At 29.5% G+C, this 16,001-nt stretch overlaps 2 protein-coding genes across 2 annotated transcripts; both read right to left on the bottom strand.

The window, feature by feature from the left end:
• Positions 1 to 4,339: 4,339 nt before the first annotated feature.
• Positions 4,340 to 6,214, bottom strand: shps (sheepish). Its single transcript, XM_065504237.1, is given in 3 exon segments — positions 4,340 to 5,515; positions 5,553 to 5,747; positions 5,805 to 6,214. Coding segments are annotated over 3 exon segments (1,470 nt in total). The 3' UTR covers positions 4,340 to 4,650.
• Positions 6,215 to 10,277: 4,063 nt separating this feature from the next.
• LOC135948720 (organic cation transporter protein-like) lies at positions 10,278 to 13,789 on the bottom strand. The gene is made up of 2 exons (XM_065498132.1): positions 12,954 to 13,789; positions 10,278 to 12,880 (listed from the first exon to the last, which is right to left on the bottom strand). Exon 2 carries the CDS (start codon positions 12,768 to 12,770, stop codon positions 11,088 to 11,090), a length of 1,683 nt encoding a protein of 560 aa, XP_065354204.1. The 5' UTR covers positions 12,771 to 12,880; positions 12,954 to 13,789; the 3' UTR covers positions 10,278 to 11,087.
• Between the last annotated feature and the right edge of the window lie 2,212 nt (positions 13,790 to 16,001).

Below are 16,001 nucleotides of genomic sequence, written 5' to 3'. Positions count from 1 at the left end.
ACTCTGTTGAATGTGTAACAGGACGACTGATGTTAGGCTGGCAGTGACATTGACTTTTACCGATATTTTATTACTCGTACTATATGTATTTTGTATTAATATTTAACAAATAGAGAAGATTATCCTCTTTTTAGTTTTTCTCTTCTTGGTCTCTGTTTTAGTACTTTCACTTTTGTTTTAGTAGTGGCGGCAACGCTGGGCTGCGTTGTCAAACACTGACAGCAATCGAGTACATGTACATTTGTAAGTGGTTTATCAAAAATATTTTATATTTCTTCTACTCATTTGCACTTTTATAGGATTTTATATGCGTACATTGTTTGTGCAATATATTTTTATGCATAAATTCTATGTTCTTTGTTCTAAAAATATTTTTTTTTTTTTATTGTAATATATATTTTTTTTATTTTCTCAATTTACTTTCTCCATAATTGTTTTATTTTCTTTGCTCCTGTATTATCAATATAAATATTTTTTTTATTTAAATAGATTTACAAGTGATCGTGATGAATGCGTTTTACTGACTAAATCCAAAACACACGGATCACTTTATTATATTATATTTATTGTAAGAAAAAAAAATCAGCAACATCAAGAAACAAGTGCTGTATTGTGTGTACAAGTATGTATCATTAGTTTAGTTAGTTAGTACACACATAAAATGAGAGTGATCATATGCTAGTCTGTATGTTAGTCCGTCCGTCCGCCCATTCATTCATCAGTAATACACAAGTGACAAGTACTAGTGCTGCCCAATGCGTATTTATTATAAGGTGGTGTCGATTCTACAACAAGTACAAAATTTACAATAACCACACGCTATTTTTTTTTGTTTATGTTGGCTGGAACTGTCAATGTCTGCCTGTTGTTCCTGCTGCTTTTACGCTTGATGTGTATTCGCATCAACAAAAACTAATAAATTTAACACTTCGGGCCTCTATACAATTGAAGAAAAAAATAATCAGCTGTGCCATCGACACCACCTTATAATGAATACGCATTGGTGCTGCCGTTTGAATATTCTCAACAAATCACTGTGCTCAAAATTTGTTTTTAATAAATTCGAATAATTTACCTGTAAGTACATATGTATGGATATACATACATGTGTGTATATTAATAATAATTATTATTAACTTTAAAATTAAGAAGAATCAAACGACAATGTATATAAAATATTCTGAGATTAGAGAGTACATTATGACAACAACTTAAAGTGAGGATTATTGTTGAAAGTCTTGTTAAAGTGAGTCAATTATCAGCAATGAGGGTTTCAAATGCATATCCATACACACAACAGTAAAATGTCAAACACATACAAACAGTGCCGGTCAAAATAATAGAACCACAAAACCTTAAAAATACACAGATTTTTTGCAGTCAAAATAATAACAGCTCCGTAAAAAATTGTGGAACAAATTTTGAATGTTTATATTTTAAAAAATCGCCATCAGATTACAATTTGAATTTACATGTTTATATCAAATTGAGCAAAATTAAAAAATATATTTTTGTAACAATACAGTGGTGTAAAGAAAAAATTAACTATTTCTCTAGTTTAAAAGAATATGATTTTTCAATAATTTAAAAATTATATTTTATCATTGCCTCCCAATAATAATATAAATTGTATGTTGTGAAAGGTAAAATTTCCAAAGTCGCATTACCATTCTTCAACATTCAAATACAAACACAATTGTTGGTCAAATAATTAAACAAAAATTCGAAATTTTCAGAAGATTTGTAAAAAAAAATTCAAATTCATCCTCCTTTTCACTTCTCATTTTTCTTAATAAGAGACATTTTTTGGAGAAACTTGAAGAACTAACATTAGTAAATAGCTACCGAGCGAAGACGTTGATTCGAAAAGAAAATCATTCGAATTTGTATGCTTTATACATGGAAATTCCTAAATGATTTGATTCGAATCGAATTACACAATAACCCCCCAGTTTTTATGTAATATTAATATATAACAATATTAATATCGTGGTGCCATTATTTTAACTGCATCTGCATATCTTCATACAATAATGTCGATCATATCTAGAATGTTACTGGCGGCTAGCTATATCTTATCATGAAGGTTCATTTACAAATTCTTCAAAGAAGAATTTAAAGTGTTTTTATTACAATTCTGAAAGGACACTGCACAATATGTTCATACATACATATATATGTAAATAAATAATCAGTGATAGCCCACAACTACTCAACAAACTTAATTTGTAATTAAATTGTTTAAATGATACGATATACAGTTATGCACAAAACAAAACTTCGTTACCCAGCAAAAACTTTCATTACTAAGTATTGAGTAAAAATGCTAATTACTCTTCATTTAATTCATTATTTTAATACGATGATCTCATTAGAATTAAGTATTTACAACACTTACATATAACGAGTTAAAAATAAAAATGTTATTACCACCATCTCTTACAGTGCATGTATTGCAAGCTTTTGCTTGAAAAGTAATTTTTTGCATATTTCAGATGTTTTTAGTAAAAAAAATATTTTTTAATGAATTTTGTATAAATATGCATTTCGCCTATAATTTATTTTAATGAAATATTGCTTTTGAGTTTTTTATCTCACATCAAATATTTGTGGCAGACCAGACCATAGCTAAAAAATAGCGTAATTCACTTTTTTAGCACAAATTTATTTCAATATTCAAATTCTCTTCAGCTTGTCAAACACAGTACACTGGGAAAACAGTTAAACTATTTAAAAGGTGGCATTTAACGGTGTCCATTGACATAATGTCCATGGACATTATGACACCCCATAAAGTGACATTATGTCATTTCGGTAGTGTCATAATGTCCATGGACACTATGTCACTTTGCTTATGGATATTATGACACTTTTGAAAGTGTCATAATGTCCATATTTTGTTCAGAAAAACTAATTTTTATAAAATTTTTGATCCTAGTAACAGTTTATATTTTCATATATTAGAAAACTTCATGTAGCGAAGGCGCCTGCCGCGTTCCATGGAGTAGAAAGCCCCTAAAAGCGGCCGCAGGCCGCCAATAAGAAATACCTTTTTCTGCGATACCGAATAGTTGCTCGCCATGCTACTGAGTGCAAAAAACTTGTCTTTGTAAATAAAGTTTTTCCGCGTGGGACTTTCTCAGGGACTTTCTTCTCCATAGAACGCGACAGGCGGCTTCGCTAAATAAAGCCTTTCTTGTAAATAAATTATTAAAAAGTATTTTTTTGAAGTGAAAGTTCTCTTTTTTTGTCAAATTTATTCCTAAATTCATATTTATATTTTACATTACCCATTTTAACATATTTACTTTTTTAAACTTTATATTTGTGACGTCTGAACTCCACAAAATTCAGATAACAGATAACTAAAAATCGCAGCTATCGTCTTATTACTACTTTAAATTTACAACGGTAAATTCGATAGAAGTTAAATTAAAACATAAATACTTAAATTATTTTTTAAATATCATAGACATTATGTCACTCCAAAAGTGTCATTATGTCCATGGACATTATGTCAATGGACACTGTGACATGCCACCTATTTAAAAACTTAATGGTACTGCTATTATCATGTTCGCAACTGTATATACTGCGGATCCATATAGCTAAAGACCATTTAGCTATATCCGTAGGTTTGTCTGTCAGTTGATGGCAAACATATTTTTGTTCAAAACATTTTTTCTATAAAATTGTATTTTTTTTTTAAATTTTATGTATTTTATGTTAATTTTATTTTGAAAACTGGATAAATTGAAGAATTGTGGTTATGCAACAAAATATTTGTATGTGTTTTATACCTGTAATCCAACATGTTTTTTCTTATGATTCTTTTCTTTTTGTTAATTTTTTAATATCATCAGAAATACTGAAATACTGTTTTTTGACTTTCTTTGGAATAGGCAAAAAGTTATAACGCCAATTTTGTACTAGGAGGTACTAGGTATAACCCTAGTACCTCCAAGTCCAAAGTTTTGCGAAATATTCTAAACGAATTCGGGTCAATCACATTTTCACAGATAGAATTGTCATAAACAACTAAAAAAGGCACTGTATGTTGAATATTAATAAAGTCTGTGATTTTTATTAAATTTAACCTTCAAAAATCCTTTTAATTGGATTAACATACATGATCATCACATCATCGCAACACATACATATAAAAAATTACCTACACGAGTTTCATTAAATTTAATAAAAATCAAAATGATAAATAAATAAATAGTTAAAAATAAAAAAAGTAAAATGAAATAAAATCATACATATGACAAAATAGTATGTGTAGGTTTTAAATTACAAACATACAGATTAAACGCACATACACACGCATGCATATACTAAGTACACAAATATGATCATAGGCTTACTGGCACTTCATCACTCAAAGCCCATCTCGACATATAAAATTGTATAAAACAAAACTGTTGTTGCTGCCTTTGACAATATAAGTAGTAGTAGTTCGTCGATTATATACTTAAATTCACTTGTGATAATTGCGAATGATGATACCATGAATTAAAGACGCACACACGAGCGAACTTTACAATTACTTAAGATGATAATAACCACAATTTCTCGTCTCACCTCGCTCTTTTTCAATTATCACAAAGCTTTCAATTGATGATTTTTATAGGAAATTAAAGCGCTAGGCTAGTGTTTCTTGTAGGCTTTAGTTAAAATTAAAACTAGGCCACATACGAAAACTGTATAAAGGGAAACATTATATAAATTGCAAGTGCTAACAAATATTGAAGTCCACGTGGTTTCTGGATGTCGCAAGTAGTTGTGGCATTGTACTTCGACAATATCTTGCCAATAAACAATTTGAGGTCGGCACATAAGCAATGCATTCATAGCCGCTCTAAGACCAGTTTGTACTGCTCCGCCTAAATAACCACGATAGCAAGTACCAGCAGCGGCAGACGATGACCAAATTATTCGATTCCAGGGTGTTGTCAATGGCAAATGAGCCAGATTATTTAGTTCATAGCTGTGTTGTTGAAATTCTCGAGGCAATAGCATTTCTTCTCCGAATATCTTGGCAAATTCGTGAAGTACAATTGATCTCACTAGTGGTTCGATTCCTTCCTCATGTATCATAAAACCAGAATAAACAGTAGGACGATATTCATGTGCCACCAGAAATGGTACATGTTTAATGTAACGGCCAGAAAAGCCCTTTAGGCGCCAATAACCTTCCGTGTAACTGGCCAGAAAACTTGTGATAATATATTTATCTTTATCCGCAGGCAAAGGAGGAGTTTGCAATTCAATGGGTAGGGGAGGCCAAAAGTAAATATCCTGAGAGCAATTCCATGGTACGGCTAGTATAATTGTTTCAGCTATGTGATATTCATTTAAGGAATCCTTCACTTCAACATAATCTCGATACTGATTAATCGCATTTACTTTGCGACCACAAAGAATTTCAATATTCTGCAGTTGGTGTAAGAGTTTATACAACAGATCCTTGCTAGAAAACTCTAATAAGGAATAGTTTGGAGCTTCAATAATCCTGCATACAGTTAAGTTATTAAGAAGTAGCAATTAACAATTGTGTATTAACTTACAAGTCAATTAATCTCTTAATGCCTCCAGAGGTATAACATATTGACATAAAATCTCTGAAACCTACATCATTGGCATCAGCTCCACAAATTAATAATACTAAATTGAGCATATATTTTCGAGAAGAATTGAAAAACAGCCGTTTATGAATATGATGATACATTGAATTTCCTTTAGTTCTAATAATTATAAATAAAATTAATTCAAATTTAAAATTTGCTAAAAATCTTTCTTACTTAGTGAAACCTGGTTTGAATAAATCCATTTTAAGTTCAAGTTCGTTTATGTAACGCATTAGTTCGTAGTTAGCTAATGCAGAAAAGAATCCTTCATCCAGTTCCCTGTACGTTTTCAACTGAGAAGAGAGAATGTTTCGTTTTTGCATTGGAACTTTCAAACTATTAAGTAAACGATAAATATGACATTGATCTTCAGTTATCCATTTGGCTCCAATTTCTCCTAAACTGACTTTAGTTAGTTGACCACCCACTCTGTTCGATGATTCCAATATCCTCACTCGAAGGCTTGGTTCTTTTTGTATTATTTTAAGGGCTGATGTTAAGCCCGATAAACCAGCTCCAACTATTAGAACATCAATTTTCTTATGTTGATATTGTGTTGTATGTGCAGTAATTGTTTCGTCCATTATTATGAATATCGTTATTTTTTTTATTTATATTTCAAATAGTTTATGACTGATTTACATTTATAATAAGTGATGCCAAGTTTGAGGAATGTGTTTTCAGTTTGTATAGCATACTGTCAGGCTGATTTTTTAAAATGAAACTGTAGGTGTCTTCGCTACATAGTAGAAATTCAAACGGTTTTTATAGGAACTTTTTGTTTAATTATTTTTGGGTGATAAATTTATCATATTTTTATATGATAATTTTATGATTTTGTGATTTATATTTTTGTGATAAAAATAAATCACTGAAAATAACAGTTACAAATGATTTTCATTTAAATAGTTTGGTATGACCTTTATTTGTTTTTGTTGTGTTTTAATGGTTTGATGTGAGATTTTTGTGAGATTTGTTCTTGTTCTTAATAACTGTTACTTTCTCCTTTATTTACATACAAGGACATATTGTCAGTTATTTTTAACAAATTATGGAAAGTAATGTTGTCTGAGTAACAGAAATGAGATTTTTTTTTAATTTGTTATAAATCTTTTGAAAATTTAATAGATTTAAGCGTTGTACATCATTTTTCATGTTCGCAAATAAAAGTCACAAGCTGGACTTTCTGTTTCTTTTCTGTTACTTTTAAACCCTAACCTAAAATCTTCTCTAATAAATCACTCTCTCAGTGATATATCACAAAAAATTATTTTTAAATGGCTGCGAATGAGAATTTACCATTAAAATAAAAGTGAACCCGTTATTGTATTTATTTTGTTTTCTTCTTTGAGAAGTTTTTAATGCAGTTCAATAAATAAAATGCTATACAATTTTTTTTCTACTTTTGAGCGAAAGTGATCGGTTAAATGACAGATACATATGTACATACATATATTCAAAACAAGAGCTTTATTCGGATGTGCCGAATCTTATATACCCTTCACCAAATTAAAATTTTAAATATTTTTAGGTAAACAAATTTTTTTTTTCCAAAGTTGTTTTTTTATTTTTTGGAAAAAAAATTTCGAATTATTTTTTTAAATTTTTTTTTTAATTTTTTAAATTTAAAATTTTTTTCTTTGAGAAGTTTTTAATGCATTTCAATAAATAAAATGCTATAAGAAATGTTTCTACTTCTGAGCGAACGTGTATCGGTTAAATGACATTTATATTCAAAACAAGTAAGAGAGCCATATTCGGCTGTGTCGAATCTTATATACCCTTACCAAATTATACTTCAAAATAAAAATTTTAAATATTTTTAGGTATACAAAATTTATTTTTTTCCAAAGTTGATTATTTCATTTTCTGGATTCGGATGTGCCGAATCTTATATACCCTTCACCAAATTAAAATTTTAAATATTTTTAGGTAAACAAATTTTTTTTTTTCCAAAGTTGTTTTTTTATTTTTTGGAAAAAAAATTTCGAATTATTTTTTTAAATTTTTTTTTTAATTTTTTAAATTTAAAATTTTTTTTCTTTGAGAAGTTTTTAATGCAGTTCAATAAATAAAATGCTATAAGAAATGTTTCTACTTCTGAGCGAACGTGTATCGGTTAAATGACATTTATATTCAAAACAAGTAAGAGAGCCATATTCGGCTGTGTCGAATCTTATATACCCTTACCAAATTATACTTCAAAATAAAAATTTTAAATATTTTTAGGTATACAAAATTTATTTTTTTCCAAAGTTGATTATTTCATTTTCTGGAAAAAAAATTCAAATTGTTTTTATTTTTTTAATTTTTAATTTTTTTTAAAATTTTAAAAAATTTATCTTTAAATTTCTTACACTTATAATAGGTGGAGTGTCGTGAGGGAGTTAAATTAATGAAAATATTTATAAAAACAGAATTAATGCATTAAACACATTGAAGACAGCAGTCTTTCGACTACAATCTGTCATAAATAAAATACACACGTTTAGAATGAAGACGATTATTTTGATGATAAAGCGGCCATACAGACGAACATAATTTGCTAAAGTAAGTCGTGTAACTGTGCACACGACTTACTTTAGCAAATTATGTTCGTCTGTATGGCCGCATTATCCAAATTAGCATAACATTTTCCAGACATAGTTTTACTACACCCAGTGCTAGAATATTCTGAACATCTCTATTTAAAATTTAATAGTCATAAACCTCCCTAATGGGTATGAACAAAATTTACAAAAAAACACATATTTGATAACAAATTATAAAAACAATTTATGGTTTTTTTGCTAATACATTTTCTATAAATAGAATTAAATTTTTTTTTACTTAATCATGCTGAATTTAATATTTTTAAACTATTTATTTTGAAAATTCGGTAGCTCGTAACGATTAGAAATTCTGATAAGAACTAAATTTTTTTGGTGATTTTTTTTTAAATTTTGTAGGTCCAATGTAAGAAATTTTGGGGGCCCGCCCATTCTAATTCTATACGAATACAAATCAATTCAAAAACTTCTCAGCACTCACTATGTGGAATTTCATTAAGTTATCTATCTGTAATTGTTCACCAGCTACCGAGTTTATGACAATGACAAAATTATATTTTTTTATTTTAATTATTGCAGTTAAATTTTATCAAAATAATCTGGAAATTCAAATATTTTACTTTTATTTAAAATTATTTTTGTTATTAAAATTCATTGTGCTTTTGATTTTTTTAAAAAATCGTTAAAAATATGAATTAAGATCTGGCAAGACTAGTTGCTATATTTGTTTATTATCTGGCAAAAATTGTCACTCTACAATATTTCAGTTTTGAAAGCTATAGGGTTATCGTAAAGCGATTAAATCACTCTCTCAATGTCGTCAACGGTTTCGCGATTCCATCTTTTCATTTTAGAAACTGACCGTTTAATCAATCACAATTATTAATACTTAAGTACCTAGTGATTTAATGCATTAAATATTAAGTGAAAATAAAATACATGCATTAAATGTGTACATTATTTAATTGTAATCAATTGTGCATAGTATTTACAAACTTTTCAAAATTTACAGATTTTTGTATATAAAACGCTTTTTGGTAAATCTAGCTAATATAAGCTTACAGTTGCTGAGCATTTCATTAATTTTGTTTTCACAGAACTACACCATTTCCAATTGAATTCCAGAAATTTCCAATTATATTTCAGAATTTTCCATTTATATTTCAGAATTTTCCAATTATGTTTCAGAAATTTCCAATTATATTTCAGAATTTTCTAATTGAATTTCAGAATATTCCAATTATATTTCAGAATTTTCCATTTATATTTCAGAAATTTCTAACTGTATTTCAGAAATTTCCAATTGTATTTCAGAATTTTCCAATTGTATTTCAGAAATTTCCATTTGCATTTCAGAATTTTTAATTTACACTTAAAAAGTTTCTAATTGTATTTCAGAAATATCCATTTGTATTTCAGAAAATTCTAATAGCAATACCAATGAAAATTTCTGAAATACAAATAGAAAATTCTGAAATACAATTGGAAAATTCTAAAATACAATTAGAAAATGTTTAAGTATAAATTAAAAATTCTGAAATAGAAATGGAAATTTCTGAAATACAATTGGAAAATTCTGAAATACAATTAGAAAATTCTGAAATTCAATTAGAAAGTTCTGAAATATAAATGGAAACTTATGAAATATAATTGGAATATTCTGAAATATAATTAGAAATTTCTGAAATATAATTGGAAATTTCTGAAATATAATTGGAAATTTCTGAAATTCAATTGGAATTTTCTGAAATACAATTAGAAACTTCTGAAATACAATCAGAAATTTCAATTGGAAATGGTGTAGTGTTGAAAAATTTTATATAAAATTTTGAAAAATCTTCTATTTGTTTACATTACTGTTGGATTTTGAACTAGGGGCCGAAGTGAATCTTATCGTAATTTTCTTATTCGAGATTATGGTATTCGATATCGAAATAATTTTTCGATATGATAGCTCATTCGATCGGGAATGCGGTAATTCGGCTCCTGGCCTTGATTCAGATTTAATTCCTAACAACGTTTTATTAGCTTGTAAAGTATGTATTATGTTAAATTTACAAACCAATCTATTATATTTCAAAAAATTAAAAACACATCATTTTATTTAAATTCTTCTAATTCCAACAAAATTTCAAATTTTTCATGTTTTATTTATTTAAATGTTTATTGAGTATGAATTACTATGTATGTATTTATATTCACAAAAAGTTCATTATATAAAAAACAATATCAACAAGTAAAAAAAAACTTATCTCTTAAATGGAAAATTTCAAACAAATTAATATTCTATGTTATTTTTTATAAATATTACTACGCATACATTGTGCGAATTAATGATCATTTAAAATAATTTTACTACTTATACATACATACACACATACATACATATATAAATTCGTCAATAATTTACATTTGCAATCAGTTAAAATTATATAATAATTCTAATATAAAATTATTAATTTTTATATTATAAAATAAAACGAATATACTATATATACGACCATAAACAGCTAGGAATAATAAAATATTGGTTGACCCATTACAAAGTTTCTATGGATTTTTTTTAAATGCAGCAAAAAAAAAGATCTAAAGTCATAGGTCCTTATTCAGAAACAATTTTTAATCTCTCAGTTTTCAAATAGTTTTTGAGTGTTTTTCATTCAAAAATTTTAAAATTCTTTTCCAGTCGTGTTTCTGTATCAGGCCCTTAGAGTTTAGTAATAAAGTCTTACATTTAAGTACAATTTTCAATTCGTTTACTGCTCCACTTGTTTGTTGATTTGAAGAATAAGAATACATTTTATTATCCACAGCCGTATTCGATATGTTCATATTTTAAATTAGTTGGAAATTTATAAGTACAAGACACTTTGGACACAGAACACAGTAAAGACAATTGATATACATGCTATTTTTTACCGTTTTGTGTACCAATCATAGATGCTAGCTCCTCGCCTGCTTCATTTAGGTCATTGTGCTTTTGTTTTTTACCAAAATTCTCGCCATCTGCGATAGTTTCTGGCATTGGTTTGTTACGTGTTTCCGGAAGCATAAGAGACAAAAGGCCACCCACGAATGCTAAAGCACCACAGATTATTAGTGGCAAAGGTTTCCAAATTTGACCCAATAAATTGAGGTATGGGGCTAAAATACCGCCAATACGTGCTACCATTGACGATGCTCCAATGCCAACGTTACGTACTACAGTGGGGAACTGTTCAGCTGAGAATATATAAATGGTACCATATGCGGCAGTAATGGCAAATTTACCAATCATGGCAAATGTTATTATTAACCAATTCATGTCCTCCGAAACGACTATGGTTAGCAAGAGGGAAACACCGGCAGCAATCATACAACCGCACAAAATTGTACGGCGACCCCATCTATTGAGGGTGAGCAGTAGGAATGTGTAGGCAGGAACTTCGACAGCGCCGGATACCAAGAAATTGAGGAAAACATTTCCACCCAAATTGTTCGTATTCCAGGAGAGACCATAATAAACGCCACTGTTAACAAACCAATCGAAGAATATTATCAATGTTTTGCGCCTTAAGTTGGGATAACGCAACAAATCAAACATGGAGGGAGCCTTTTCATTGGGATTTTTATTGACATCTTCTTCCTTCTTCTTTTCCGTAGCTTCATCTATTAGATTGTCATACACATCTTGCGGAATATTCACATTATTCACTTTGGCTGCCTTTTCAATAACAATAATTGCTTCATCTTTGCGTCCTTTTAACAGCAGCCACCGGGCCGATTCTGGTATAATCCAATGATAGCACATGAACAATAAGCCGGGGAGAGTAAGTGCTATTTGCAGCCATCTCCACTCTCGAATAAAATAAGCAAAACCGGCAGTCAGCATAAAACCTGTAGAGAAGAACAGCTGGCAGGCAACACCAGCAAATAGACGGTACGATGGTCCTACCATTTCCATAGCAATAACATATGCTACCAAGAATACGCCCGAAGTAGTTGCTCCCACTATCATTCTCGATATCGTGTATGTAAAATATTCCGGTGCAACTCCAGCCAAAACACCGAAAACCACCTGAATCACCAGGGAAGCAAAGAAAGTCGGTTTTCGACCATACTTATCAGACAATTGACCAAATATTATACTTCCCAGTAAAACGCCAAGCATAAATATTGAATCACTAGTAGCACTTAATAAGCTTCGACTGCAAACCAAATTCCATTCGGTGACGGCACTATTTATGTACAGGGATTGATCATAGATAAAGTGCTCACATTGTTTTGTGGCATTGGTTACCGCGACCACGGAGCCATTCAAATACTCTTCGGTGTACGGAACATCGTAATATTCACATGTTTGCCATTTGTTTCTAACGTCATCGAAGGGATATGCTAGGTTAAAACGGTCTGGTGGAAAACTCTGATATGTTGTCGATGTTGTATCATTCTCAAAAGGCAGAACACATCGAAAATCTGGACGTGCCAACAAGAAAACTCCCGCTAACTTGTGCAAAGCACACGAAATTGCTGGCAAACAAAGAAGGAAATAAATTTGCTTTTGATAGCGTCCAAAGTCGCCTAAATGTTTAATGACATCATCGTAACCCATAGTGACGTGGCCTTTATCCTTTTTGCCAATACACACCACATAAACAGCTCACAACCAACTGGTCGGTCAGTCTGTCGGTCGGTCGGTATAATGGTGAAGTGGAACGCAAACTATTTCAAGTTCAAAATGAAGACAAACATAAAAGAGAAATTTTCTTAAAGTTGTTGTTTCGTTCTTTTTTACCTTGATTTTTTTTATAGTTTCCTTTATTGCTGCTATTGTTGTTGTGGGCTACTAAAGAGGCAGGTTGTAATAAATTGTTGAATGTTTTAACTTGTTGCAAAAGAATCCAACCGAACCGAACCACACAGCACAGAACACAGACCGCCAACAGAAAAAGAAAAACTAAAAATCATGCGCACACTTTAAATATCTCTTTGTTTTGCTGTGAGCCCCTCAACTCCTCTCAAAAGCTGAACGGAAAAAGTGTGTGTGCTTAAAATGTCTATGTGTGATGACGATTACGTTGTTGGTAACAAACACTCAAATGTATCCGCCGCAACTAAAGCATACATACACTCATGTAAGAAAAAGCTCTGCTACAAAATATTCCTCGCTATTTGCTGTTTAATTACAAAGTATTTATTGTGGTCGAAGATGTTTTTTAGTTTAATAATAATACGGACAGCTGACATGTGTATACATGTATGTACGTACGGTTGGCAGTGGTGTCAAAATCCGCTCATAGAAGATTTGTGCGCTTGACCTATTACCAACAAATTATGAATCACATAAGATCGATACGCAACAGTGATCTCTCCACAATATGAATAATTAGTTGGTCAATTTCCTTGCAGCTGGTGACCAATAAAGTGAAAACTCGAGTCAATGGCCACAAAAACAATGAATAATAGTCCGGGTAGTTTGTAGATGGAACAATAATAATTTGCTACTAGTTGCTTTATCAGTATCCACTAATTAGCTTAGTATTTTTGTTTTTCTTGTTGTTGGTTATATTGTATCGTACGATCCAGCAGATATATAATCCGGCGACTTGAAATTTACCACCGCTCGTTGAAAAAGACTACGATCTACTGATTTCAAATATTTGCCTCTGTTTAGCAACTAACCAATCAGCCAAACAAACATTCATTATTTTCCTCACAATGTGTACAAATACTCAAATCTAGATCTCTTAATATACAACATGCAACTCATAAACTGTTTTCTATATATTTATTTATTCATTTATTTATTTACTCACATCTATCAGAGTATAGAACTTTTTTAAAATTCCCCTTGTTTACAATTGAGAATATTTATTTATTATGGTGTATTTGAAAAATGTGAATGTCTCTTCATCGAGAGCACCGTTTAAACCAGTGATGTTCAAAAATAAAAATGAAGATGTATTGGTGAGAGAGCTACCCAGCAAACATAATGTCAAACATTTAAAATAAGAACAAAATAATGAAAGTTTAGATTTAGAATTTTTGTCACATATAACCAATTTATTTAATGAATGTAATTTAAATTTTAAGGAAAAGAAAAAAATATGCATTATACGGCCTAAATTCTATTTAATTTTGTATTTATTTTTGACTTTGTTATTTTGTGTTCAATTGCAATTGAAACGCTTGTGTTTGCTATGCTTCGTCCAAAAACAACCAACAACAATGCTTAGTAAATGTCTGAAAAAAATGACGATAGTCCGTCGCATGTGTTTTCATCGAGAGCTAAACGATGAATGAACAAAAGTTTTTAAAAGAGCGTAACAAATGTGTGTAAATTTTTCAAACAATTGTTGTATGGCGTGAACATTACTGGTTTAAACTCTTTGGAAATACATACTCGTATATACTGAGTATTATATTTTAAAGTTTAAACAACCGCAGATTTCAATATACATACTTATGTATATGACAGTTTAATTCAAAACAAACCACCAATTGTTACAGCTTTATGTTGAGGTTTGTTAAACAATTCAGTCAAATTTTACTTATGAAATTAAATACCCCTTTATTAAAAAAACAATGTTGGTCCAATTCCCACCAAAATAATTTTATTAACATGGAAACCGCAAATAGGCGATTGCATGTTTTTCCAGTACTTCCTATGGAGCGATGGTTAAGATATTTATCCACTTCAAAACAGTTAAATGTTTTTGGCATCATGTTGGTAGTTCGTATTTAATATTTGGTCAAAAACACATTTTAATCTATGAAACCGACCTAACTCGGATTTTCACAAGGCACATCCACATAATGGATTGGTTTATTGCGTGAATTGTTTTTATTTTATCTATCAAATAGTATTGACAGAGATGCAAATTTCATAAAATTTCCTACTTTTATCCCACCAATTTTTTAATATAAATAAAAAATAATGTGAAAGACACAAGTAGATTAATCTTTCCACAAATATTACATCAGACAATAAATGCTCGATTGTAATTATTATATTTTAAAATATGCTATAATATCCAATTTTGTTGCGAACATCAGCACTAACGCATAATACCCTCTACACTTATGGCAGTGTAGGGTATAAAAATAACACACCATATTTTCTTATCAGTATTTATTCAAAGTTTTTATATTTTATATTCGTATAAACTTTGCTGTCTTGCAGCTAAAATTGATTTAAAAAAACGTTTTTAGGCCTCAATGCAATAATTGGACTTTTACATTTAGATTAGTTTAATTATTTGTGTAAATTTTTGAAATCATCTTTAAACGTTTTGTTGTGGTATACAAAATATTTTCACTGAATTTCCATTCCAAATATATCTTATCAATAAAATTCAGTTAGTTAAGTAAAACAAAGGAAATGTTCAAAATATAAATGAGGATAGATATAAAACTGATGCATCCAGTGCTACCAGATCTTCATTTGGGAAAAAGTGCAAACTCATACATGAAATGCTAAAATTTTAATTTTGTATAGACTTTCAAATAAAATTTGGCAAATTTAGATTTTTTGAAATATCATTTCAAGCTCATTTCATTATACACTAATAAGTGTCACTGTATATAAATACAATGAATTTAAAAATTTATAAAGAAATTTAAATTCATGAAGCAATCTCAGGAATTTGTATCAACCATAGAACATAATAATCACAAAATGATCTATTAAAGTTTAACAGTATATAATGGATGCCAATGCATAGATCGTATTATCAGCATGTGTTCTAATTAAAAAATAAAAATAAGTTTTATTTCGTTTACTTGTATAAATTAAATATTTAACACTTGTGGTGATATTTTAAATAATGTTCATATTTATTAA

The sequence above is a fragment of the Calliphora vicina genome, chromosome 1, assembly GCF_958450345.1.
Source record: "Calliphora vicina chromosome 1, idCalVici1.1, whole genome shotgun sequence".
Classification (NCBI taxonomy): domain Eukaryota; kingdom Metazoa; phylum Arthropoda; class Insecta; order Diptera; family Calliphoridae; genus Calliphora; species Calliphora vicina.
The sequence above is the reverse complement of the archived record's forward strand: the minus strand, read 5'-3'. Positions and strand labels throughout refer to the sequence as shown.

What these genes read in the sequence shown, in the direction of transcription:
- LOC135948720 (XM_065498132.1), bottom strand. Translation starts at nt 12,770, where the DNA reads ATGGGTTACGATGATGTCATTAAACATTTAGGCGACTTTGGACGCTAT.